Source organism: Acomys minous (assembly GCF_964271855.1).
Source record: "Acomys minous genome assembly, chromosome: 17".
Classification (NCBI taxonomy): domain Eukaryota; kingdom Metazoa; phylum Chordata; class Mammalia; order Rodentia; family Muridae; genus Acomys; species Acomys minous.
Window position 1 is genome coordinate 13,203,955 of NC_140500.1, and position 26,124 is coordinate 13,230,078.

The 26,124-nt window shown below is 37.7% G+C and overlaps 1 protein-coding gene across 6 annotated transcripts in view; it reads right to left on the reverse strand.

Moving 5' to 3' along the window:
* ATF7IP (activating transcription factor 7 interacting protein) overlaps window positions 1-26,124 on the reverse strand; it is an 85,940-nt gene that overhangs the window by 32,358 nt on the left and 27,458 nt on the right. For 3 of the 6 annotated variants that reach the window (XM_084765387.1, XM_084765386.1, XM_084765385.1), the window contains exons 2-5: window positions 8,408-10,101; window positions 5,786-5,860; window positions 4,417-4,562; window positions 2,730-2,867 (exon numbers count right to left, since the gene is read on the reverse strand). In XM_084765387.1, coding sequence (XP_084621513.1) covers window positions 2,730-2,867; window positions 4,417-4,562; window positions 5,786-5,860; window positions 8,408-10,094 — 2,046 coding nt within the window. In that variant the 5' untranslated portion in view covers window positions 10,095-10,101. Of the gene's footprint in view, window positions 1-2,729; window positions 2,868-4,416; window positions 4,563-5,785; window positions 5,861-8,407; window positions 10,102-26,124 lie in introns of those variants that run through there. The other 3 variants (XM_084765388.1, XM_084765389.1, XM_084765390.1) reach the window with 3 other exon arrangements.

Consider the following 26,124-nt stretch of genomic DNA (forward strand, 5'->3'; position numbering starts at 1 on the left):
TTCTTTGAAGACTTAGTTGTGTCATGTGAATATGTGTTTTGTTTTAGTCCCAAGTGTGGGATACGGGTATGTTTTTTCCACTACTGAAAAGAGACTCTGATCTTCGTTAGCTGAAAACAAGAGTTGTGAGAGGGTGCGTAATGTTTTGCTAGACACTGTCTTGTGAGAGGGGCACTGTTTTTGCCAGCTGCAAACATCTTGTGTGGACTCTGTAAAGGGATAAACAGAAGCCCACAGATAGTGAGGCGATGCTTTTGTGTCGCTGCGCCTTGCAATGTCTCATGTCACTTCACTAGTCTTTGCTTTTCTACATTTCACTTTGCAGAGAGAAACACTCCAGAAAACTTCTCATGGCTGAGTCTTGCTGTTGCTGTTCTTTGCTTATCTGCTAGTATCCTGACAATGAAGACTGGAATTGCCCAAGGAACTACGTCTAAAGAGGCCCACAATCCACTTTCCGACTAAGTGGGTTGGAACGGAGGTAGATAAAGTAGGTTTTTGGACAATCTAAGCCTATACAACACCATATAAAACCAGAAGGATTAATCAACAGATACGCACATTAAAATGTAGAAACACAGTAATGTGAGATTCTCCAAAAGTTAATGACACTTTAATAACTGAATCCAACAATAACAGAACTATTGAAATGCCAAGCAAAGGAATTCAAAAATCTAATTTTAAGAAAAACAAATCACCTCAATGAGAAAAAATTCAAGTTAAATGAAGTACAGCAAATTTAGATAACAAATCCAAATTAAACAGATTCTAAAGAATAAAATATAATAGAAATATTAGTAATTAATAGAAATGAAAATGCCAATAAAATATATTTTTTAAAAATTCAGTAGGATGTATCACCCAAAGACTCTTTCAATGAGAAGAAAGAATATCAGAAATTGAAAACAAGATAAAGGAATTTTTATATATTCACAAAACAATAAAGGAAAATAATAAGAATAGTGAACCATAACCATAAGCTTCATGAACTCTATCAAGAGACTAAACTTAATCCCTAAGATAGGAGGAGCTGAGATGCAAACTAAAAGCATAGAAAATCTATTCAATCACATTATAGCAGAAAACTTCCTTGATTTAGAAAAAGATATAGAACTTCACATATAGGAGGTATTTAGAACCCCAATCAGACACGACAAGAAGAAATTCTCTGTGTCATATCATAGTTAAAATAAATTATCAAGAGTGCTCAACAAAGAATGCTGATAATTATAAAAGTGAAAGGCCATCTTATGAAAGAAAATGCGTTACAATTTTATTACAGCATAAAACCTAAAAGCCAAGAAATCATGGAATGATAGTTCAGGTTAATTACACCAACCAGGTTACTATGTTTAGGAAAGTTATCCTCTAAATTCTAATGGAAGGAGGGAAAAAACCAAAAACAACAACAACAAAAAACAGACATGCTAATCTGAACAAACTAATTCAAACCATGACCAATTAGTGAAAATTAAAGAATCCAGCCAGGTATGGTGGGGCACACCTTTAATCCCAGCACTTGGGAGATGGAGGCCAGCGGATCTCTGTGAGTGCAAAGCCAGACTGATCTACAAAGAGAGTCCCAGGACAGCCAAGGCTATTACACAGAGAAACCCTGTCTTGGAAAAAGAAAAAGAAGAAGAAGAAAAAAAAGAAAAAGAAAAAGAAAATTAGAGAATCCTACATACACAAAGAAGAAAGTCACAGTCACAAAAGCTTAGAACAGAATGAATTCCACGAGCATATATAAACAAACAGAACTAGGTCATAATAAAACAAGTTTAACATAGTGAACCCGAAAACTTCTAAGATGAGTAATGGAGAACAAAAGTGTTCAAACCAACTGAGAGAAAGGACCATGAAAGAAGACCAAATTCCAGGAATGAGCATATAATTCTCTGTTATAAATGTAAATCATCTTTACTTTCCAATTCAAAGATGCAGTGTAGACAGACTGAACAGATTAAAATAAAAGGAAAAAAAATCTAACTGATTACTGCCTGCAAGAAACACATCACACCAACAAAGATAGTTAATATCAAAGAATGGAAAGTGGTATTTCAAGCAAATGATAACTGAAAGGAAGCAAGAATAGCCACATAGATATTTGATAAAGTAGAATCTAAGCCAAAGTAAGAATAAAGAAATTCATTCTAATACTAATAAAAGGACCAATCATTATACATCCACTTTCATTCTCTTTGCAGAATTATTTTATGTTTCTTTTGCCCAAGGAGGACAGTAAAATGTATTGAATCCCCTGGAACTGGAAGTACAGACAGTTGTGACTATGTGAGTGCTGAGAACTGAACTGGGGTCTTCTCCAAGAGCAGCCAATGATCTTAGCCACTGAATTATCTCTTCAACACCATAAACTAATATCATCAAAGCATAATATCCACAGAGAAAGTAAACCCATACAAAAATAATCCCTGAACCTCCATCCTCTAGCAAAACTAAACCTAAGAGAAAACTTATTTGCTGGCCCCTTCATATTGGGTTTCTATTTCCCAACTGTGAAGTCATGGATTTCATTTAGTAAAGCACCTAGCTATGTATGTATGTTCTGTTTTTACAGCAGCCTCAGCAAAAACTATTAACAGATCCCTCTACTTCCTATACAGAATGTAAATGTATTTTGTAACTTCAAGTACATAAAAATGATAGCACATCATGAGAAAATAGGTGCTAAAATGAGACATGGGCATAAAGTTCCTGTGACTACAGACCTGTAGCTCAGTAAGAACTGCTTTATGCCTTTTGTTGCATTCTATCTTCTCCACTCGTGTTTTCAGTTCTGCCAAACTCTTATCAAACACAGCACACTGCAGAGCACACAATTTTTCTTCCAGCAACAATTGTATGACCTAAAAAAAAAAAATTTTCCTTGTTACAAAATGGTAATTAAGCAAACAAAACCAGTAAATATTAAGAACTAGTAACAACAACATAACTGTATTTAATAAATAAACACGGTCAAGTAATTTAAAGAATAAAATCCAAAACTCAAAGCTACCCACTATGATTCTCTACCAACTCAAGATGGATATAAATGCTAAGATGGAAATGGATGCATTTCCAGAAAGAATTCTGAAAATAATTTGAAACTTTAGTATTGTCTCATCATTCTTCTTATGCTGAAGCCATTTAAACAAAATGTGTTAAGAAGAACAGCTTCAAAATTTTTCTAATCTACTAAAGGTTGCCAATTTTGTGAGATACACTTAGAATGTCACTGCAGTATCAGAACTGATAATAAATATTTCTAAATGCTTATTCAAAGTTCCACTATTACTTCATCTGGACCATAATGAGCAGGACCCTGGCATATCTGTACTCCACACCGGCGAAATCTGTTCTACACAGGGAAATCCTCATCACACAGGAGTTCGCAATCCCTTCACACTTTCATCTTTACAATTCTAACAGTACCATGTGCATTATTACCTCAATATGCACAAGAAAAAGAAACTAGGCAGTTAATAGCATTTAGTAACTCTTTGTTTTGTTTTGTTTTTTCTTTTTAAAGAAATTTAAATATTTGCTCTATTTGTACTTGTAACACAGTGGAAGAATTTCAGTGTATTAACTCATGACTAAGTAGGAATGGCCCTGAAAAACAGAACCAGATTTGGTGACTCACACCTGTAATCATATCACCTGAAGTTGACAATGAAGGACACCTGCAAGACTAGGGTCAACCTGGCCTATACACTAAACTAATGTCTCCTCGGGAAGAGAGAAGGAGACTCGGAGATAGAGACAGAAACACTGAGAGAAAGACAGAGAGAGAGAAGGTGACAGAGAGAAAGACACCATGCCTGGCTTTCAGGTCCTCATGCTTACACAGTATTTACCCTCTGAGACATCTCCCATTTCTCACACTTTGAAATATATACCTATAAAACACTAGGTAGTTTCAAAATATATTATATGCTAGCATAACATATACAAGGAAGTTTCAACAACAAAAAAAGCAAAACACTTTACTCCAAACATTCCCTTTTTCTACTTCATCTTGTCTCTATCATGCTTTAAGTTAAATGTACTCATTTAATATTATAGAGATTAAAGCTACTATAAAGATTTAAATATCAATAAAGTTTGTTTCTTCTGCATTGTAAAATAATGTTCAACATAGTAAAAAAAAAAAAAGCTCAAAAACTATTTAGTCTTACTCTAACAACAAATAGAGAAATGTCATCATATCACACTTCTAATTTAATAACCACCACATTTTAAAATGAAAATACTGTGGCCAAATAGAGTCAGAGGAATAAAAAATATCACAGATTTCATTGTCTGCCATTGTCTTTGTTCTTACTATATATGTCAAGTAAACACAGAATAACAGGATCATGCTAAAAATCTCCAAGCATACAAGGACTCTGACACAGTAAAATGTAATATGGACACCTTCTGAAGCTTCTGGTTAACGTCTCCTTTAGCTGTGATTTTTACTTGAAACTCGGCCTCGTACTCTTCCTCCATATACCGCCGGCGTTTGGACTGCACGTTGTCCATGTCCTCTGATTTAGACCGTTTTCGTCTGGAAACCTCATCTGAGAAAAACAAGAAACCAACCCTTACCGCTCAGTCCTTTGGCTTAAATACAGGTGTCCACACACACAGTCTCAGCAGATGCAGTTCTCTCAGTCAGTCATCTTGTAACTGCTCTTGAGATCAGAAGAGCTCAGCACACAACGCTCAGCTTTAACTCTGAGATGACTATCAACATGCCAAACAGAACTTCCTAACTGCTTAGAGATGCAAACTGCAACATAGAGCATCCTTTCCTTAAAACTGGCACACTAAAAGAGAGAACTATGGCTTTGTCATGGAGATGATAGGGACTCTGCTGAGTTCCCTAGCACACGTGAACACTTTAACAACATACAATCGCCATTGTTATGCCACAGATTTCTATTACCTATGTATACTCTGAATTATTTAAAACAGGTGCATGGCACTCATACTGACTGAGCCACTCCCTCATCAGTCAAGCCCTTCAGCTGTAACAGACTCTAATAGATACACTTAACACATCCTAATGGATAGTAACATTAATGTCACAAAAGTACACTTGGCAATGAATAGACACTCAAAGATTTGAAAAATATTTTAAATGTCAATATTCATAAAATCATTAGAAAAATTTAACTCGCTTTTCAGCATTTCAAAATTAAAGCACTAATATTCCACATCTTTTATGGCCATACTAACATCTCTCCATAGATGAAACCTATTTCCTTTATCTGCAAAATAATGTTCAAGATGAAAGGTAGAGAGGAGCTCAAAAACTATTCAGTTTTATTATAATAGTAAATAAAGAAATATATCTACATCTATCTATACATTTATTTAATATAATTCTACTTAACAACTTTTTAATATAGACACAGTAAACCAAAATCAAACCCTGGCTTCTAGCATTTTCTAAGTCTGTGCTATCAGTTCTAGCATTCCTTCCCTATGAGTCTGCCGTGGACAGAAATATATTAAATTCACTTATAACAGCAAGGCAAATCCTCCTGTCCTAAGCTTAAAAACAGCTTAAGACACTTGGTGCTTTAAAGTGTCTGTCTAAATCCTCTCTGTGGAACAATTAACAAACAAATACAAGAAACACATTAAAACATATGAAATAATACATTGAAAGATCCCTGAGCTGCTCATCAACAAGGTCAATGAATTGTGGCTTAAATTAAAAAATGCTGCAACCATCCTGGAGGGAAATGGCAGCCCACAGCCTCAGGCACACTGAGGCAGGTGGGCACATGCATACTTCTCACGGGTGGCTGCTCCTCATCTGCCACTGGCTCCTCTTCCTCAGCTTTGCTGTCCTTCTCACTCCTTTCTGCTGTTAGGAGAAATGTGGAGAAAGGAGTCTTATTTTTTTGAACATTAGGAACACCTCATTAATTCGCATTTTTCTCACCATTCTGCTACCAAACATTTTACAAAATTAGTCACAACATGGGAAATTTGAAGACTATGGGAGCACAGACCGACAGGTCAAAGACCACATGGACATCCAAACTGTGTTTGTTCCTTATACACTGAAGATGAAAAATAAGGTTTTTTTTTTAGTCACCAGTAACAACTATTATAAAGCATTCAGATTTTTATTTTCAATTAAAACTAAACCAGAGCCAGCAAGGTGACTCAAAGGGTAAATGACACTTGCTAGCAGGCCTGACAACCAATTTGCAGCTCCTAGCTCCTACATGGTAGGAGAGAACTGCCTCAAGTTATCCTGGCCTCCATACATGCAATAAAGAAGTGTAATAAAACTAAAGCAATAGTTAAGGCAATTATCAAACTAATAATGATAAACTTAACATACTGATAAATTCTAAACAATTCAAATTATATCCTATGCTGACTCTGTTTTCCTAGATTCATGGCACTTAAGACAGAACATGCATGGAGTTTTAGAACAGATTACAAGGACTAGTATGTATGCTAGAGTTTTACGTTGTGACAGAACTGATAAGAAAATATGTTAACAGGTTCTTACTTCCTAGTAAGAAGTGGGGTCTGTATTTCTTTAACTTTGTGCTCAGTCTCTAGAGATTGCATAAACCGTCTTTTGGGAACATCTTGTGAGAGACAGAGAGAGAGAGAGAGAGAGAGAGAGAGAGAGAGAGAGAGAGAGAGAGAAATGGGGGGGGGGTGTTGGGGGGGGTGCACAGAGACAGATTGTCAACATTAGACAGTAAGATCACTAAAGGTGGGTAACCAAATCTTATAGTTCTGGTCACCCCAAAAGCTTTGAGAAAGGGATCAAATAAAGCATTTAATATCTTCCTGACAGGTAGTACCTTTAATAAACTACTTGTTTTGTTTTTTTGTTTCAAGACAGGGTTTCTCTGTGTTAGCCTTGGCTGTCCTGGACTCGTTTTGTAGACCAGGCTGGCCTCAAACTCACAGTACTCTGTCTGTCTCTGCCTCCCAAGGCTTGTGCCACCACGCCTGGCAAGTTACTTTTTTTTAAATGGCCACAAGAGTACAGTCTGACACAAAACTACTTACTGTTGTCCTGTGCAGAAATAACAATAGCTGTATGTAATATGTAAACAGGCTTGCCTCTGTCCCAGCTAAACTGTATAAAGTTAGATGGGTCACAGCCTGCCAACCCCTTGTTTAGATTGAGTCCATAAATACATTTAAAGCCAAACAAAGTCCTATAAATTACTTGAAAACAATATATGCATTAGAAAAAAATAAAGGGAGTAACAGGCAATTCATAGATAAGCAAGAACAAAGGGCCAAGAAACATAGAGATTGTCAATCTTACAAACTACAGGAGAGAATGTAGCCCGCAGAAAATCTAACTTCTCCATACATTTTCAAAGTTGTACACCAATTGAATGGTGCAAATACTATCTTCCACGTAAGTGGTTCTCAACCTGTGGATCATGAAACAACCCTTTCACAAGGATATATCTACATTTGCAAATAACATACTTGCATTACAATGAATAACACTAGCAAAATTACAGGTATGAAGTAACAACAAAGATAATTTTATGATTGGAGGTCACCACAACATAAGGAACTGCATTAACAGAGAAAGAATTGTGAGGTTTGGGAACAGCCAGAATGATAGAAATCCAAATTCAAGTAAGCTGAGGACTTAACAGAAGAAGAAACAGGCCCTAGCTTTGTAAACACAGCTGGAGGATCTGCTCTGAAATTAAGAAGAGATGGACCAGCAGCTAAAGAATGCACGTGAAACACGTAAGACAAATATAGCTGCACTAAAGGCTAAACTTCCCCAGAAAGACTCCTGATTTTAATAATTTAGAAAGTATCAGTTAGTTAGCAATCTGCAATAGCTGGTCTCCAGATGTACTATAACATATTAGTTCTATTTTTGTAAAAGTAGGATTTTTTCCTACTTGTCTTATTAATGGTTTGAGATAGGGTCTCATGTAGTGTAGGCTAGCCTCAAACTCTTTATGTAGCCAAAGTTGACCTTGAACTCTGAGGTCCTCCCTCTGCTAGGTCCTCCCTCTGCAAGGTCCTCCCTCTGCTAGGTCCTCCCTCTGCTAGGTCCTCCCTCTGCAAGGTCCTCCCTCTGCAAGATCCTCCCTCTGCTAGGTCCTCCCTCTGCTAGGTCCTCCCTCTGTAAGGTCCTCCCTCTGCTAGGTCCTCTCTCTGCAAGGTCCTCCCTCTGCTAGGTCCTCCCTCTGTAAGGTGCTCCCTCTGCTAGGTCCTCCCTCTGCAAGGTCCTCCCTCTGCAAGGTCCTCCCTCTGCTAGGTCCTCCCTCTTCTCTCCTTGTGCCACCAGACCTAGCTGCATTTCTATAAAATCATACTCAAGGAATACTAATATTGACATTATTGAGCATGTTCTATTAAACAGTTCATTAAAGCAAATAAAAAACATTAATCAGCTAACCTGGAGAGTTCATCTTATTCTGTGATATAACTTCAGACTCATCTTTTTCACATGAAATATCTTCTTCATCAGAGAGGACTAAAAAGGCTTCTTTCGGCAAATTCTCACTACTTTCTTGTTTCGACGGCGAGCCAAAAGAACCCTCCATCTTATCTTCCAAATCTTGACTTGTTTCAACCGGAAGGAGAGAAGTTTTTGAAAAGCAAGTGAGTTCATCTTCAGTGGGTGCAAGTTTTTCCAAAATAGGAATGATCTCATCTGTCTCCATCGAATCCGTGCTGCCTAGGGCAGCCTCCTTCTGGCCGTCTTCCGTGGCACTTTCCTCGACAGCTTCTCCAGCCTCTGCAGGATTGTCGTGCTCATCCTTGTCGCTGTGGTCAACTTCCATACTGCTGGAGATGGCGTCTTCTCCAGGAGCAGGCTCAGCAGCAGGCTCTTCCTCTACCTGCTGCACATTTTCTGGAGGTAGATCAGAACAAATCATTGCACTATGTGAGTCTAGAGTTTCTTCCTTCTCATCAACACTACTGTTAGCTTTATTTTCCTTATCAAATGAGGCTTTATTTTGAATTTGGTCTAAGTTTTCACTATCTTCATTTTTTTCTGAGCAACCATCATTGTTAGTGCTACTCTGCTCTGTCTTGTCAGTGTCAGGACCTGGTTCACAAACTGGAACTGCACTTGGTTTAAAAGTGTCAGTGGCTGATTCAGCAGTCAGCTCACCAGAAGCCAGCTGGCTACAGGCAGGACCACCAAAGGGTTCATCACTAGAAGGCTGATCATCAGAAGGCGAAACATCACAAGTGGCGCAGTTATCAGCAGCTGCTTCCCCAGAGGCCAGTTCACAAGATGCCAGTGCACCCACAGCTGCTCCATCTGTAGCTGCTCCATCTGCAGCTGCTCCATCTGCAGCTGCTTCATCTAAAGCTGGTTCATCCGCAGCTGGTTCACTTACAGCTGGTGCACCTGAAGCGGGGTCTTCAGACATGGGTTCCCGAGAGGTGGAATCATCAGAGGCAGGCTCTTCAGAAGCAGTATCTCCAGAGGTGGGGTCATTACAGGTGGGGTCACTACAGCTGGGATCACCTGAGGAGGAGTCAGTGGGGGAGGGGTCACTGGAGGGGAGCTCCTCACAGGCAGAATCATCAGCAGCTGGTACTCCAGGAGCCAGATCACCAGAGGCTGGAGTACCTGAGGCTGGGGTACCTGAGGCTGGGGTACTAGAAGCTGGGGTACCAGAAGCTGGGGTACCAGACGCTAGGGTACCAGACGCTGGGGTACCAGACGCTGGGGTGTTAGAAGCTGGTTCAGTGGTTAGTTTAGAAGCAAGCTCAGAAGTGACACTAGGAGACAAAGATTCACTATTTGAATCCTCCTCTTGCTTGACTTTTACACTAGCACTGGGAATACAAGGTGTTTCTTTCCATTCCGGTTTACTTTCTTCAGACTCCAAACAAATCCCTTCAACACCATTCACTTCTTCCCTATCTTGACTATAGTCCGTATTTTCCAAAGGTGAAGTGGGATTCAACTCTCCATTTTCATGGCTCCCATTTAAAAGCTTCCCGTCGGTTTTCAGCAGCTCCTCTTTGACTTTGTACACAGCATCAAGCTGCTGGCGGTCACTTACTCTCATTGTTTTTCGAGCCTTGAAGACTTTTTTCTGAGGTTCTTCTATACTATCCATCTTGAATCTTTAAAATAAAAAGAAAAGGATTTTAATAACTAAGACAAAAGTCATTTAATTACAGGTTTACTGAAAATTAAAGTGAACCATTTAGATCATATAAATTTAAAACAATGGCAAATAAAAAATTAAATCCTTAGAAGTCTTTGTTTTCATATTTGCTAAAGTTACATAATATAAAGGTGCAGACAGAACAGTGCATACCAGAACAGCAGTTGTTAGGCGAATCAACAGGGAAAGAAGCTAGCTAGCCTTTATTCTCAACACAGGAGTTAAAACTCCAGAGAAGCAGCACTCAGGGAGGAAAAGGCAGGCGGATCGCTGTGAGTTCACAGCCAGCCTGGTCTATAATGTTACTCCAGTCCAGCCAAGGCCACACAGTGAAACCCTGTCCCCAACACCAAACAAAACAACAGAGAAGCTTCAGGAGCCTGATGATGCAATGAAGCAAGCAGGTGGGGTGCTGGGGACCCAGCCTGAGCCATGTCAGGAGCAGCAAGAGCGCTTAACCACTGAGCCATTGGTCCAGCTTGGGTTATAGGTTTGGAAAAAGTAAAAATGACTGCTAAAGAGTACATAATTCTTCTATAAAATCATAAATATGTTTTACCACTCACTGTGGTGATAGCTACACAACTGTGAATCTACTGAAAACTCATTATCATTGTACGGTTTTATGAATGAATCATATGTTGTTATTCCCCAGTAAGTGTGAAAGAGTGAAAGTATATATACTGAAATGTGTTCTCCTTCTTAGTCAACTTTGCTCGAGTCCTATCAAATCTATCTGTTTCCCAAAGAATGAACTTTTCTCAGTTTATGCCTCTGTTTTTGCATCTGTTTTGTAGTTTTGCTGGTTTCTCCTCTAATAGCTTATCTTTGACTTTTTGAATAGGTTTAATTTGCATCAGATGAGCTACTTTTTAGGTTGCAGTGATAAATTACTATGACCAAGTCAACTTTGGGAGAAAGGATTTGCTCTGAAACACAGTCCAAGAATCCAGTCCATATGAGGTCAGGGTAGCAAGGAGTTGATGTGGCTGGACATACTGCATCTGCAATCAGAAAGCAAAGGTGAATTCTGGTGCACACTTTACTTTCTCCTATTTATTCAGACTAGGACCCAGCCTAGGGAATGGGGCCACTTACAGTACAATCAAGGTAGACCCAAGAGGCCCACCTCTCAGATGATTCTAGATCCCTTCAAGTGACAACTGAGACTAACCACTGCACCATCTTTTTCCTTGTGGTTCAAGTTTAATCATGAATTTTCAATTCAATTTCATCTTCCATAATATATACACAAAAGCCAGTAGCTAGGAGGAGGTCAGAAAAGAGAGTAGGGGAGAAAGGAGGGAAGAAGAGAGGGGTCAACTATAGTAGAATAAAACACATGTGGATGTGCACCTGCATGCACACATGCGCGTGCGCGCGCGCGCACACACACACACACACTCACACTCACAGCAATCCACCTGCCTCTGTCTCCCAAGTGCTGGGATTAAAGGCGTGCGCCACCAATGCCCAGCTGAAGATAAACATCTTTGACCTACTTTTTGGTGCAGGAGATAAAGCAAGGCTTTCTGATGCAGGCTAATCAGTGCTCTACCAATGAAGTATATCCCAGACAACACAAGCCTGGCACTCACTTTGCTGACTATAAAGAGAGTAAATGTTGATAATCTTTTAAATCTGTTCAAATACTGAAGTGACATTCCATTTTCAGAAATTCTATATAACAAATAGTTATCATTATTTATATAAAATTAAAGCGGAGTGTGGTGATGCAGGCCTTTAATCCCAGCACTTGGGAGGCGGAGGCAGGTGGTTCGCTGAGTCTGAGGCCAGCCTCATATCTCCATAATGTAGATAAGAAATGAATCGTGCTGGGGGCTGTAAGTTTGAATGCCACTTCTCCCAGGTACTGAACTGCAAGTGAGACAGGCTGCCTCTTTCTACCAACACAAGTTTTGCTGAGAATTAAACTAGATGTGATTGATTAACAACATTAACTAATTAATTTAAGCATTTAAGCCAGGCAATGTAGAATACACTGATAATCCTAGTACTTGGGAGGCTAAGGCAGGAGGATCATCCCAAGTCTGTGGCTAGGCTGAGTTACAGAGTCAACTCCTATCCAACTTGGGCTACAGAGTGAGGCTCTGTTTGAGCATGTGTGTGTGCATGCGCAAACACGTGCACACACAAACACACAGCATTTAGAATTATTATCCTTTTTAGCATATATATATCCATTGTTTTTAGGCATAACTTTCAGAGTCTGAGACAAATTTCTCTTAAAAAAAGAAAGATTTGTAAGTGTGTAAGAATGAATTAGAAAACCCAGTGATCCAGTGTAAACAATTATTATTATACTCTACCCAGCAACATTTAATAAAAATAAATATAATCCAAGTCAAGTTGGGTTTTGCAGTAAAGCCATTCAGTTCAGTAACAGCCTGAAGCACTGCTGCGACAACAGGGTCACTACCTTCCTTACCCACAAGGGAGCACACTACAGCCACTCACCACATTTTCATAGGTTCTAAATATAACAAAAAAACAGACAAAGCAATAAGGAAGTAGCATGAACAACCAGTTCATACTGGTTCAGCCAAATCTGTGCAAACCAATCAGCAATTTGCTTTGAGAAATCTATTTTGCATAGGCAAAGCTCATTAGGAAAATATGCGTTAGAGCAGCGCATGTAACCTGCAAGCAAGTCTCCAAGATTGTATTACCAGAAGGTGTTCCTACAGACCGCGTAAGCGCCGTCACCTGGGCCTCAGATGCCACTCATCTATGTACTCAGTAAAATGACTGCTCCCTTTAAAGGCAGCAGCACTGGAGTCACAGAGCTTTCACACTACTGCACCCTGCTTTACAGAAAGTGCATGTCTACTGTACAGCAGAAAATGTCTGCTCTATCTATAAGTAACTAATAATGTAATGAATTAATTCTCATGGAAACACTTTTGTAAATGAAAAAGAAAAGCTAAAAGATAGACTATTTTAGGTCCTGACTTTACATATTCAGATCCAAAAACTCTGGTGAAATACTATCAACATTTTTCTATAGAAATCTGTATGCTAATAACCAGAGAGAGAGAGAGAGGTGTGTTACCTGGAATGTGTTTCTATGGCTTATAATTTTTTTTCAATTTTTTGATAAATTCTTCTTAAGGGAAGACCAATGAGTCTCTTCTTTAAATGAAAACCTTTTTGATGTTGTTGTTGCTGATGTGAACTCCCCTCCCCTATACCGACTACTTTCACTTTCTTTACACCAAGAGATCACAGCCATGAAACAAAGGGAAGCTGTTTGTCTTAGTTTATAATCTCCCTGCTGAAAAAACTCAAGAATTTAAGTGGCTGTTCAAGAGCTACAAACTCAGCCAATCAGCAGCCAGCTTTCTATTTCCTGCCCAGCAACAGGAGACAGACAATAAGGTCAGAGAAGCATAGCTAACAAAACCCAGATCTGAAATACTGCAATGTGGTTATTTGTCAGAAATAATCTAGAGCACAGATTTCATGTCTTAAATCCACGATACGTATTAAATATACAGTACACATAAATAAGTGGGTCACATTTATACCTTTTATGCTACTTTATCTTGCTTTAATCAATGTTCTTAAATGTTCCTAAAATACAACTTCCTATCTGAGGAATCAGTTAAACAGGGAAAATACATAAAAAAAATACCCTTTCTACACAATGAGTTAGAACCTACAGAATTCAAATATATTTTATTTTAGGAGATTAGGAGTTCTTACATTTGTAAAAAACATTTATAAATAAAACCCACCAAAATATTAAATCCAAATAATTAAGGACATTTCTCATACCATTTTACCTACCGTTACTACTGGTTTCCAAACCCAAAATTCACCATTATTCTGGACTACGGACAGGATGGCAAAGTGCTGTGTTGTCTACTGCATGGAACTGACTCAGCTTAATTCACATAACAAAATCAAAATGTCTGATTCTTGGTGATGTAGTGGTAAAAATATAATTACCAAAATAAGCACAATTAATTGCCTTTCACAGTAGGTTACAAAAAGACTACATAAGCTCTGCCTTTAAAGCAATAAAATGTGTGGATTATAAGGTAACTTTACAAGGTTTTTATTAAGTATTTAAAACTACAAAAAAAAAATCTATGATCAGAGTTTCTTTTTCCCCTTAAATTAGCTTTTCCTATTTCTATTAGCTTTTCCTAGTCAACAAAATTTTAAACTAATCATAATTTTCTTCCCCCTTTGTTATAGGTGAACCTTGCAATATTTTAAACATACCCAAGAGGGAGCTTGCTGCAGCTGTAATTTTAGTTTATATAATTTCCACATAAGAGAAATAAATCAACAGCTGCTTCAGTGCTTCATTCAGTCCTGGGGGGGGGGTTGGGGGGGTTGGGGAGGGCACCTGAAATTCACTCTGATTGGCTCAAAGTCTTAGCTGCCTAAAGCCAATCAGAGAGAAGTATCACAAACCTGACCCAGCAACAAGGGAAGCAGATGAGGGCAAGTGCTCTAAGAACTACAGACACTGTGAAAAGTCAAGGAAAACAATAAAATGGAAACTAACTCAAATGCTTTATTTTAATAACTGGTATCTGTAGTACTGCTTGGTTTTATGTTTCCACCTTATTTAAACTGGGGTCCTTACTGTCTGCTAAAAATACTCATAAACACTAAGATTATTGATTCAAAACACACACACATAACCACCATGCTAATTCAAATATTTTCTAATATAAGGATGCATAAAAATAAAACACACACAAAACTTAGAATGTGAAGCACAATCACGTAGGTGAACGCAGTACTCGTGATAAACACTTCTCTCATGTTCATGCTGTGACAACATGATTCATAATTTTCTGAGTAACTAGATGCTGAAACTCATGGGTGTTTTAGGATTTATTTTTGGTTTTAATTATGTGTATGTTTGCAACATGTGTGCAGCAAGTGCCAGCAACAGCCAGAGAGGGCATCAGACGCCCTGGAGCCTAAATTGAGTCTGCTGGGAACTGAACTCAGTGCTCTTAACCACTAAGCCATCTCTACAGCACATGAAAATATCTTTTATTCAAGTTTTTTTTCCTTAGATGTCTTAACAAAATCAACTTACAGGACTGACTATTAATAAGTGACTCCTAAACATCATTTTACTCAATAGCCACGATTTCTAGCCCATTTGCTACTAAAAGTCTGGTCGTCATGATGATGGCCTGATGACCTGATCCTGATCACAGTGACCTGAATTCAGGTCCTGGGACCCACAGAGTGGGAAGAGAGACCAGTTCCCACAAATCCTGCTCTGACTTTCAAGGCACACATAAGCGAGTTAAGTACATATAAACAAATCTAAACAAAACCGTCATTTCTCAGTTGAGAGCACTAAGGTTTGTTTGCACTGCTTAAGAATTTGCATATTTATGGATGAAAATAGGACCGTAAAGAAAACCAACTATACAATAACTACTAACACCCTTTCTACTGTTTACTACCCATGAGTCACACCAGTCAGTCCAACAATAAATGAATCATCACTTTGACCTCATCCAAGTTAGTATATATCATAACTTTTAAAAATTTTATCTTAAGAAATAAGATGATGCCTTGTTTTGTTTAACATCTATTAGCTTTCATCTCTTTTATTGGGTCATACTTTTGAAATTAAAAAACAAACACACAGGGCTGAGAGATGGCTCAGTGGTTGAATGCATTGGTTGCTCTTCAAACCCAGGTTCAATTCCAGCACCCACCAACGTGGTGGTTCACAATTTTCTGTAACTCCAGTCCCAGAGGATTCAACACCCTCTTCGGGCCTCCCTGGGCACGAGGCACACATATATCTGAACATTTGTATGTATATGTATATGTATACATATGTATATATGTGTGACTGTATATATATTATCCTTAAAATGAATTAAGTATGAATTAACATTCTCGATAGTTTTTTCCCTAAAATTTATTTGTTATATGCTTGTATGTATGTTTGCTTACACACACACACACACACACACACACACACACACACACACACACACACACACACTTGGGGCTGGGGAGGATTACCAAGAAACTGAGTGTTAGTTCATACTTTACTTTAGGGTGTTCTAATTTCCAGGTGATTAAGTATTTGGTGTGATTTTTGCTTTTGAGAAAGGCACTACATGCAAATTATTACCATCATTTTCTCTACATACTAAAAGAAGACAAGACTCTTACTCTTATCCTAAATAGGACAAGATTCAATAACATGTTTATCTCAATGCATTAAACACACTATAAGTAAAAGAACAAAGCAAGCAGCATTGGGGATTATGGTCTAACACTCTTCTCCTACTGTGGACAATGCAATCAACTACCTCTACCAGGACAGCCAGAGTCTGAAAGGAAGCAAATGTTTTCTGAGCCTAATCAAAACCTATCTTGTAACTCACCTGGCAAGTTTCATGAGATGCATTTTCAATGTCCTGAGGTTGTGGCTTTACCACATTACCAGCAGTCGAAAGGATCTTGCTTCCATTTACTATTTCTGCCATCATTTTGAAGGCATCATTTTAAAAATAAACATTACTCAGATCTAATTCTACATTAATATTGTTAAACAAAGCCCTTTAGCATGCATACCTCATCATATTCCTAGTATAAGATTTTTAGTATAAGGCATACTTGAGAAATCTAAAACTTTTATACCAGAAAACATCTTAAATGTCAATGCCATGATGAAGCCATTTGCAAAACAACGACAACTGGAGTGTCCTAATATTATAATAATGAACATATATATATATATATATACACAGAGAGAGAGAAAATTTAGGGCATATAATACTGACTAAAGAATAGTATGCTACATACATGTAACTGACACCTATAATATTTTTAAATTCAAAAATCTGTTCTTTTAGAAAGCAAAGGTACTAATCTAGAACATTCTAGCAGCTTCTAAGTTAGATACTCACACACTAACACTTAAGTAATGAAATACACCACTTACACAGTGTCTAAGTATCAAAGTACAACACCATTAAAATAAAATCTAACAAGAGGCATTTTTCAGTCTTATAGAAGTTTACATGGAGTGTGATTTCCTATTTCAAAAATAAAATATCCCTTTAAGAGAAACCTACACTTATTACTACATAATGATAGAAACCCTCTTTGAAAAAATAAACATACCCCAAAGGAGCCCCTTGCAGCCATCTTATCAGTTCTTTGACCGAAACAGAAGCTGAAGTACAATTTGCATAGTCACTGTGGTTGGCTAATGAAAGTAAGGTCATGTAACCAATCAGGAAGTTAGAATTTGGGCAACCATAAGAGGAGAAAATTTAAATCTACCTGGCAACAGCCCCAAAATAGAAACAATAGGCAACTATGACTCCTAGAACAAACGTGAACCTAGGAGCACAACTTCCTAGCTGAAATACCTTATTTTCTTGGAGAGAAACAGTGTTTTGCATTATAAGCACGTAACATTAATCTGACACCTTTTATTAGATACCAATTACAGAAAAATGCATGCTACATTAAATAAACCAATCACTGTGATATAACATTCTATTGTCTGTATGCACATGTGTGTGTGCGTTAACATACTTGTTTTCCCTTTTCCAGAACAATAAGGCACTTGAATCATAGGTTTAATAAATTCTACACTTTCAAAAGAAGGAAAAACCTTAATATCTGGGAAAAAAAAAACCCCACAGTTTTCTAGCACTTTTTGTGCGATTATTTGAGGATGTGGTTTGTTGATTTTTAAAAGCCTGTTTGTTGTGTACTAAAACCACAAACTCAAAGCAGACCTCTAGATAAAGATTTGCTTTACTCATTTTTAAAACATAAACTTCCAATGATAGTATATCCTATACATACTAGACATCAACAATTATTTTATCAAAAGTTAATCACTATCACTGAGGGAAATTTTTGTCTTACTGTTCACATCAAAAAAAAATTTTTTGAACATAAGTAATCTGTACAAAATTTTCATTTCTGATTTTTCAATTGGCTCCTAGTAGTGTGGAAATGCTAAAAGCCCATAATATAAATTTTTTCTTTGGTTGTCAGCCTGGTCTACAGAGCAAATTCCAGAAAAGCCAGGACAACATAAAAACCCTGTCTCAAATATCAAAAAACAAACAAAATTTTCAATTGTTCTTTACTCTGAATATAACCTAATGGCTTTAGCATGCATGTGCCTTTTTTCTGTATATTACAATTTAATATAGAAAGAATTTTCATTTCTAAAGGTAACAATCTACAGTCTAATGTAAGCGCTGTGAAAGAAAAATACAAAGGCAGGGATTTGGCTCAAAATTAGGAAGGCTCACGAAGCATGCACATAGCTCTAGGTTTGAATGCTAGCATCAAGGTTGGAGGTGGCAGAAGACAATGGACACAAAACTATATAAGCAAGGCCAACACCTGCATTTCACTTTAACTTAAGTGACAGCTGCTGAAAGGAGTTGGGTCCTTACTAAAACAAGCACTTGTCTTCCGTGTTTTTCCTTTCTGTTTCTGGTTTCATTCCTGTGGTGATGGGAATCAAACACAGACCATTTTAAATAATAAAAGCTCCATGAAACAGATGATGAAGGTTAAAGCCACCTTCTAATAATACAATGGCTAAAAATGGAGTTTCATCATCTACCATATAATCATTCTCATTTTATTTTTTTTATCATTCTCATTTTAAACACTTTACATAAAAAGTAATGATTAATTTTCTTAATATTCTATTCTTATTCATTGGATATACAGACTCTAACTATATTTATATCTTAATAAAAAGAATTAAAACAAAATCTTAAATGTTGTATATACATAGATTATGAGCAAATAAACTACTATCATCGTCACAAAAGAAAGCAATATGAATTAACCTATGAGCTACAATTAATTAGGTTTTTTTTTTCCTCGCTTGTGATTAAATTTTGTTATTAAGGCACTAGTATTGGGAAATTTTCTTTGATAAATTTAGATTAGTATTATGATTTTATTTACAATCCTTGGTATTTCTATTTTCTTTCTTTTTAAAAAAAAAGATTTATTTATTTATTAATTATACAGTGTTTTGCCTGCATGTACGCCTGCAGGCCAGAAGAAGGCATCAGATCTCATTATAGATGGTTGTGAGGCACCATGTGGTTGCTGGGACTTGAACTCAGGACCTTTGAAAGAGCAAACACTGAGTGTTCTTAACCTCTGAGCCATCTCTCCAGCACTGGTATTTTGATTTTCTTTCACTGTAGTAGTAAGCTTCTTTTTCACATCTTTTATTTATTATACTTGGTCAGTTTTACTTTGAGAAAACCGAATGAGCATGGAATCTGAGGCATTATTCTAAAATACCCGAGCAGTGTCTAGCTGAAGCTGTGAGGAAATGCACAATCACGGAACCGTAAGACAACATGGAGGAAAGGCTCCCATAATCCCCAGGTCAGGTCAGATCAATAATCCATTCTCTTGCCTCTCTTCCTTCTAAAACCTCACAGAACTAAGTGCCTGCTGAAAAGCAAGTGCTCTGCAGCTGCGGCTCCTGAGCACAGAGGTCCAACAGCACAACAGACGCATCACCCTGACTCAGGTTCTGGTAAAACCTCAAATGCCTGTCTGTGCCACTGTTTCCTCTTCCCTAACACAGCATATGGCTGATCATCCTTCCTTGTAGATCTACTAAAATTATTTTACCACTACTCTTCTGACCAATCCTATTTGTAATTGCATATCTTTACCCAGTTCAACTAATCGAATAGTTACACTTTTATATAGTATGATCTCCAGTGAGCATACAACAGCAAAAACAAAATTATTCTACCATTCTAAAATTTTCCCAACAAAAATGTATAAGAGTACAATCTACTTGTTGCTGGCAAATGTTCATTAAAAGCCTAGCATTATAGGTTGAGCTACTACAATCTATTTGAGATGTTAAAAAAAAAGAAAGAAAGAAAGAAAGAAAGAAAGAAAGAAAGAAAAGAAAGAACAAGAGAAACATAAAGCTATCCAAGAACCCAAAACTGCCATTCAGCACCAAAACTTACTATACTTTAGACAATCTCCTCTAAATTGTCACCTTATCAATGAGCCAGCACCTTAGAATCCACTGAGCACTTGCCTTCTGCGCCCACCTAAACCTGCCCACTAATTATGATTATTAAATGAGTTCAGCTCTATTTTTAAATTATAAATAACAGAATTCAAGTAAATTTTGCATAAACTAATAGAATCTGAGTGCCATAAAAAAAAAAAATAGCTCCTCGGGCTAGGGCGATGGCTCAGCAGTTAAGAGCACTGGTTGCTCTTCCAGAAGTCCTGAGTTCAATTCCCAGCAACAACATGGTGGCTCACAGTCATCTATAATGCGATCTAAGGCCCTCTACTGGCCTGCAGATGTACAAGCAGGCAGAACACTGTATATGTAATAAGTAAATAAATCTTTAAAAAAAGGAAAAAAATAGCTTCTACATACACTACCATAAGACCAATTTAATACAGAAAAAACAAACAACAAAATGTTGCTATTTCCTCATATGAGGGGAGAGATAAGAGCTGTTCCCAAGGCTTTCTAGCTCTTTCTGAACTCTCACTGGCTGGTTCAACTCAGCTGTTCTGGCCCAGACTCCTCTCCAACCTCATGATTCAAACTGGATTCTCTTGGCTTCTGAATGAATTGCTCCGCCTGGCCTCAAACTAATTCTGGCAACATGTTTTCATCTTCTGGTTCCTTCTCATTCTCTGGCTCATTCTGTCTTTACCTGTGTCTAGCTGTTCTCTCTGCAACAATTCTGTAAAACTGTCCCAGTAATCAACTCTAGGTTAAAACTCCCTGCACTGATCTTAAGTAGCCTCTCCTTCCTGTCCTGTTCTTCTGAGAGCTGGACATATCCTATTTCTGACTAGTTCTGTCATACCTTTCTCTGGTTCATCATTCTGTCTGCCTCGCAGTTAAAGGTCACTCTCAAACACAGCTGCTTCCTTCTATAAACTAATCTTATTTCAATTGTTTGGGATTAAAAGGTGTACTAAGGGCATGTCTGTGTTCCACACAGGCCTAGAAGCACTTTGGGTGTGATCCTTTGCCGGAACAGCCATATGGCTGGATTAAAATTTCTCTACACAAACCAGAATGTAAATATTAAAGATTTCCTGACTAAAATCAGGGGATTAGAAATCTTAACAAAAGCTTTTAATAAATTCTACCCCAAAATAACTACAATTATTCACTATTATTCACCAAATATATTATTATTATCATCATCATCATCATCATCATCATCATCATCATCTTGGATTCTTTTGAGACAGGGTCTTGTGTAGGCCTAGGGTGGCCTTGAACTCACTATGATGACCTTGAATTCCTGGGTCTTCCTGCCTCCATCTCCTAGTACAGGGATTAAAAGCACACATCACAATAACTAGCTCCATAAGGTATATTTCTACTTGTAGAAGTATTAAAATTATTCAGAACATGGTTGCTCTGGCAAGTGAACACATCCAAAGACCTTCTAGGTCTGTGTGAGTCAACTGAAATATAAACATGCATTTAATCCAGGTGATAGAGGCAAGCAGACCTGAGTTCAAGGCCAGCTTGGTATACAGCAAGTTTCAGGTAAAGAAAAGCTTAGGTCTAGGCATGATGGTGCATGCCTTTAATCCCCAACAATGAAGGTAAAGTGAGTTTATAGAAGGAAGCACCCATGTTTGAGAGTGATGTCTAACTGAGTGGCAGAATCAGAGAAAGACAGAATAGGGTAAGTCCAACTCTCACGAGAAGAGGAAGGAAAGGGGAGCAACTTAATGGGCAATGTAGAGAGGAGGAGGAGGAGGTGGTTTTACTAGGACAGTAATAGCAAGGCCGGTTGCAAAGAGCGGGCTCAGGCGAAGTCAGAGAATGAGGAGCCAGGAGGTTAGAGCAGACTGCTGAGTTAGTTTGAGGCCAAGCAGAGCAATCCAGAGGCCAAGAGAGAAGCCAGACAGAATAAATCAGCTGGGAGGAATTTGAGCCAGAACAGCTGAGTTGAACCAGCCAGCCCAGAGCTCAGTAAGAACAAGAAAGAGTGAGCTCATTAAGCAGTAAGTTTCAGAGGCTGAAAATGTCCCAGGCCTAGGTTAGAGTCTACAGAAGCTAAAAGCTTCTAGGACTAGGTCTAGGTTAACAGACAGGCAGTAACCCTCCCAGACAACAACTGAAACAGGCAAATATAAATTCCCTTAAAATTACTGAACATTTTTTGGGTTTTGGTTTGGTTTGGTTTGGTTTTCCAAGACAGGATTTCTCTGTGTATCCCTGACTATTATGGAACTTCCTCCATAGACCAGGTTGGCCTCGAACTCATTGGAGATCAGCCTGCCTCTGCCTCCTGAGTGCTGGGATTAAAGGCATGCACCAAACGCTTTTTAAGACACTATAAAGAAATAATGTCATTAAGCATATAAAATAAAATAGTGGTAATAAAAAGTAATATTGTAATTGGGTTATATTGCACATGTATGCACATAGGAAATACAGTCATACAGTATGTATTATAATGAGTCTTTTTCTACATGAATGACCACCAAATTTAGGAATAGCACTCTAGCCTTCATGTCTATATCATAGTGTTTAATCCTAACTATCAAAGGACTTTAGAGGTTAAAGAAATGGTTCAGTAGTTAAGAGCATTTGCTTCTTTTCAGAGAACCCATGTTCACTCCCCAACATCCATATCAGAAAATGTACAGCAATTTCTGACTCCAGCTCCAGAGGCTCCATGGCCTAGTCTAGCCTCTGACAGCACCCACATCCAAACAAACAATTACAAATAGATAGTTTTCATCCTTCAAAAGAATAGACTTAGGCCAGGTACACGCCTTTTATCTCAGCACTAGGGAGGCAGAGGCAGATGGATCACTGTGAGTTCGAGGCCAGCCTGGTCTACAAAGCGAGTCCAGGACAGACAAGGCTACACAGAGAAACCCTGTCTCAGAAAAACAACAACAACAAAAACAAACAACAACAACAACAACAACAAAAAGAATAGACTTTACAGAATTTGAGAAATGCCCTGGAGGGTCTTGCAAAGGACCCAAGTGAGGTTCCCAGCACCTACATTTATTGGCTTACAACTGTGATTAACTCCAGTTCCACGGGATCCAAAGCCTTCCTGTAGGCTCCAAAGACACAAAGGCACACACACACACTAAGCTTTTAAAAAGACTTTATTGCTTGACTACAGACATGAACTTAAAGAGCCTTTACTATATTCCTGATAAGCTGAACTTTTATAAGCCAGATTTCTAAAAACTACATTTAAAAAATTCTTTAATCCCTCAAACTCAAATGAGAAGGAAAAAAAAAGTAGTTCTTTCTTTTAAATCCCATTTTCAACTGCACTTCTGCTCATAACCCTATTTATAATTCAACCATAGACAAAGACTTCACAAGTGGTTGCTAAGCAACAGCAGCATGCTTAGTTTGGGCCTATTGGAAATCTGGCTGTCTGCCACATTGAAGGATTTGACTGAGCCTAGAGCCTCCAGAATTTAAAAAAGCACACAAGAAGGAAAAGGAGAAAAATAAAGAAGAGGATCAGAAAGAGACAGAAAGGGAAGAGGAAAAGGAGGTGGAGCAGTAAGTAAGGAGGAATAGAGAAAGGAAAAAGAGAGAAAGAATTCCAAAGATACACAGTAAAAACTAGAATAGGCCAAGCACCTAGCACCTTATTTGGCTATTTCCAAACCTGCCAAGCCTCAGAAGGTTTACATGTCAGAAGCTCCTCTTCTAGCCAACAATCAAAGCGAGCACACAGGCAAGAACGATGTGTAGACTGTGGTTACATCAGATCTTAAGGACTGGAGGAAACCAACTACATTTCCCTCAAATTTCCTTAACTCTCCATGCTCAGCAAACTACTGAAGACTAATGTTTCCACACTAAGCCACGCCAGTTTTCTATTTTAAAACTCTAATTATTTAAATTTGGGAAATGTACTAATAACATAAAACAATTACAAACCACAGCTGCCACTTCTCCATGAAACTGAGAGTTGACAAGTGTCAACATTCATTCATTTATGCAGATTAACAGTGATAAAAATAAAAATAAAATTGAGCGATGTCAAGATCATTCCTTAAGCAAACAAAGATCATTCCAATCAGAAATCTTTACTCTTAAGCCAGAATAGAAACAGTGAGATGCTATATTAACTGCTGTAGAAACCCTGACCCAATCAGTAAAAGCTCAGTACCAGAAGATAGAAGGAAAACATCCATTCAGAACAGCAAAGAAAAGTATCTTAAAACATCTATCTATATGGATTTTAAACTATGTAAAATACTGGAACTATGCAAGACATAAGACTCAATGTAGAAAAATACATTATTCTTTCAAGGCAAAAACCTATGGAAAGAAACACTAGCCAAAAGTTCACCTACATTTTGTACTATAACAAAAGTGTTAAGATTAATATGCAAAACAAAAAAGTGGTTTATAAAAATGAGGAAATTTTTGAGAATCAAAAATAAGTGTTCCTATCAAATACTAAAGCTTATGAAAAAGCAATAATTATTGCTTTAAAATAAGAGTGTTTAAAATACGAGTGCAATAGAGTATCTAAACCATAAATAAACAAGGAGACAGCTTTTTAAATAAATGATTAAGAATAACTAAATTAGATAAGAGTACATCAAACAAGTTATATATAAAGGAATGAAAACTCCAATGGCACAGAACGAAAATTAAACACAAATTCTACAGACCACTTGGGAAAAAATAGCTACAAACGACTCAGAAAAATAAACAGAAACAGAAATTTCAAATAAAAGCTTTCTGATTAGAGTTTAGTATAGAAGTCGTGTCACTCACTGTTAGAAGAATTAATCAGAACCGTTGGTGAGGGCAGATAGGCATTAACCAGTACTGTCTCAGGTTATGCTCAACTGTTTAAAAGAGGAAAGTGACAGAACATACAGGTACACTGTATATGGCAAAACAAGGGGGAGAAATCACTAGGAAAATAGTTTTCAAAAATAATGGAGCATTCAAACTAACGAACATCAGACAGTCAGGTAAAAGGATGTTGTGGATATTTTTAACGGCATGATGAAATCTCTAATAAGTACTGTGTCGAAACTGCACTGCATGGCTGCACAGAGAAACCCTATCTCAAAAAACAAAAAACAAAAACAAAAACAAAAACAAAATAAAACAAATGATGAGAAGCTGAAGGGATGGCTCAGCAGCTAAGAGTGCACACTGTTCTTGCAGAGGACCTGAGTTTGGTTGCTAGCGCACAACTGCAGGTAACACCAGTTGTGAGGATTCAATGTCCCCGGCCACCACAGGTACCGGCATTTAGATGCACACAATCCACACACAGACACTTAACAAACATAATTAGAAATAATAAAAATAAATCTTTTTACAAGATTAGAAAGATAATCCTAAATCCTAAACATTTAAAATGTGAAGACAAGTGTAATGATCTGGTTAATCAAGACCTCAAATTTCCTCAGGATGTTTCCCAAAGGACAACTACTCAGGCTTGTAAATTTGAAAGGCATACTCAGTCATCTCCACTGTAGAGGATGTGGGGGTAGGGGAGACAGGAAAAAGTCAGGAAGAAAAATAAAACAAGAAAAACTTTCAGAGCTGAATAAAGACCACTGAATATTGAAAACTAAAATGTTGGCAATCAGCATTTGATGATAGAGTTACACAAGTCCATTAAGGAAATGCCAAGAACTTTTAAAAGTTTGAAGTAACAATTAAACTGACACTGGACTTGTCATCAGCAATAATAAATGCTAAAAAACAAAAAACAAAAAACAAAAAACTTTGAAAGTTGAAGAGGAAACGTTGCTCCACCCACAACCTCTACCCATCCACCCCCTCCCCCATGACAGCCTAAACTTGCAATTAATGAGGATAAAGAAATAAGGATGCTACTTTTCTAAACAAAGATGGGGGGAAATCCTTGTTAAAATAATTACATCAACACATACTACAAGCACAAAATGGCATAAA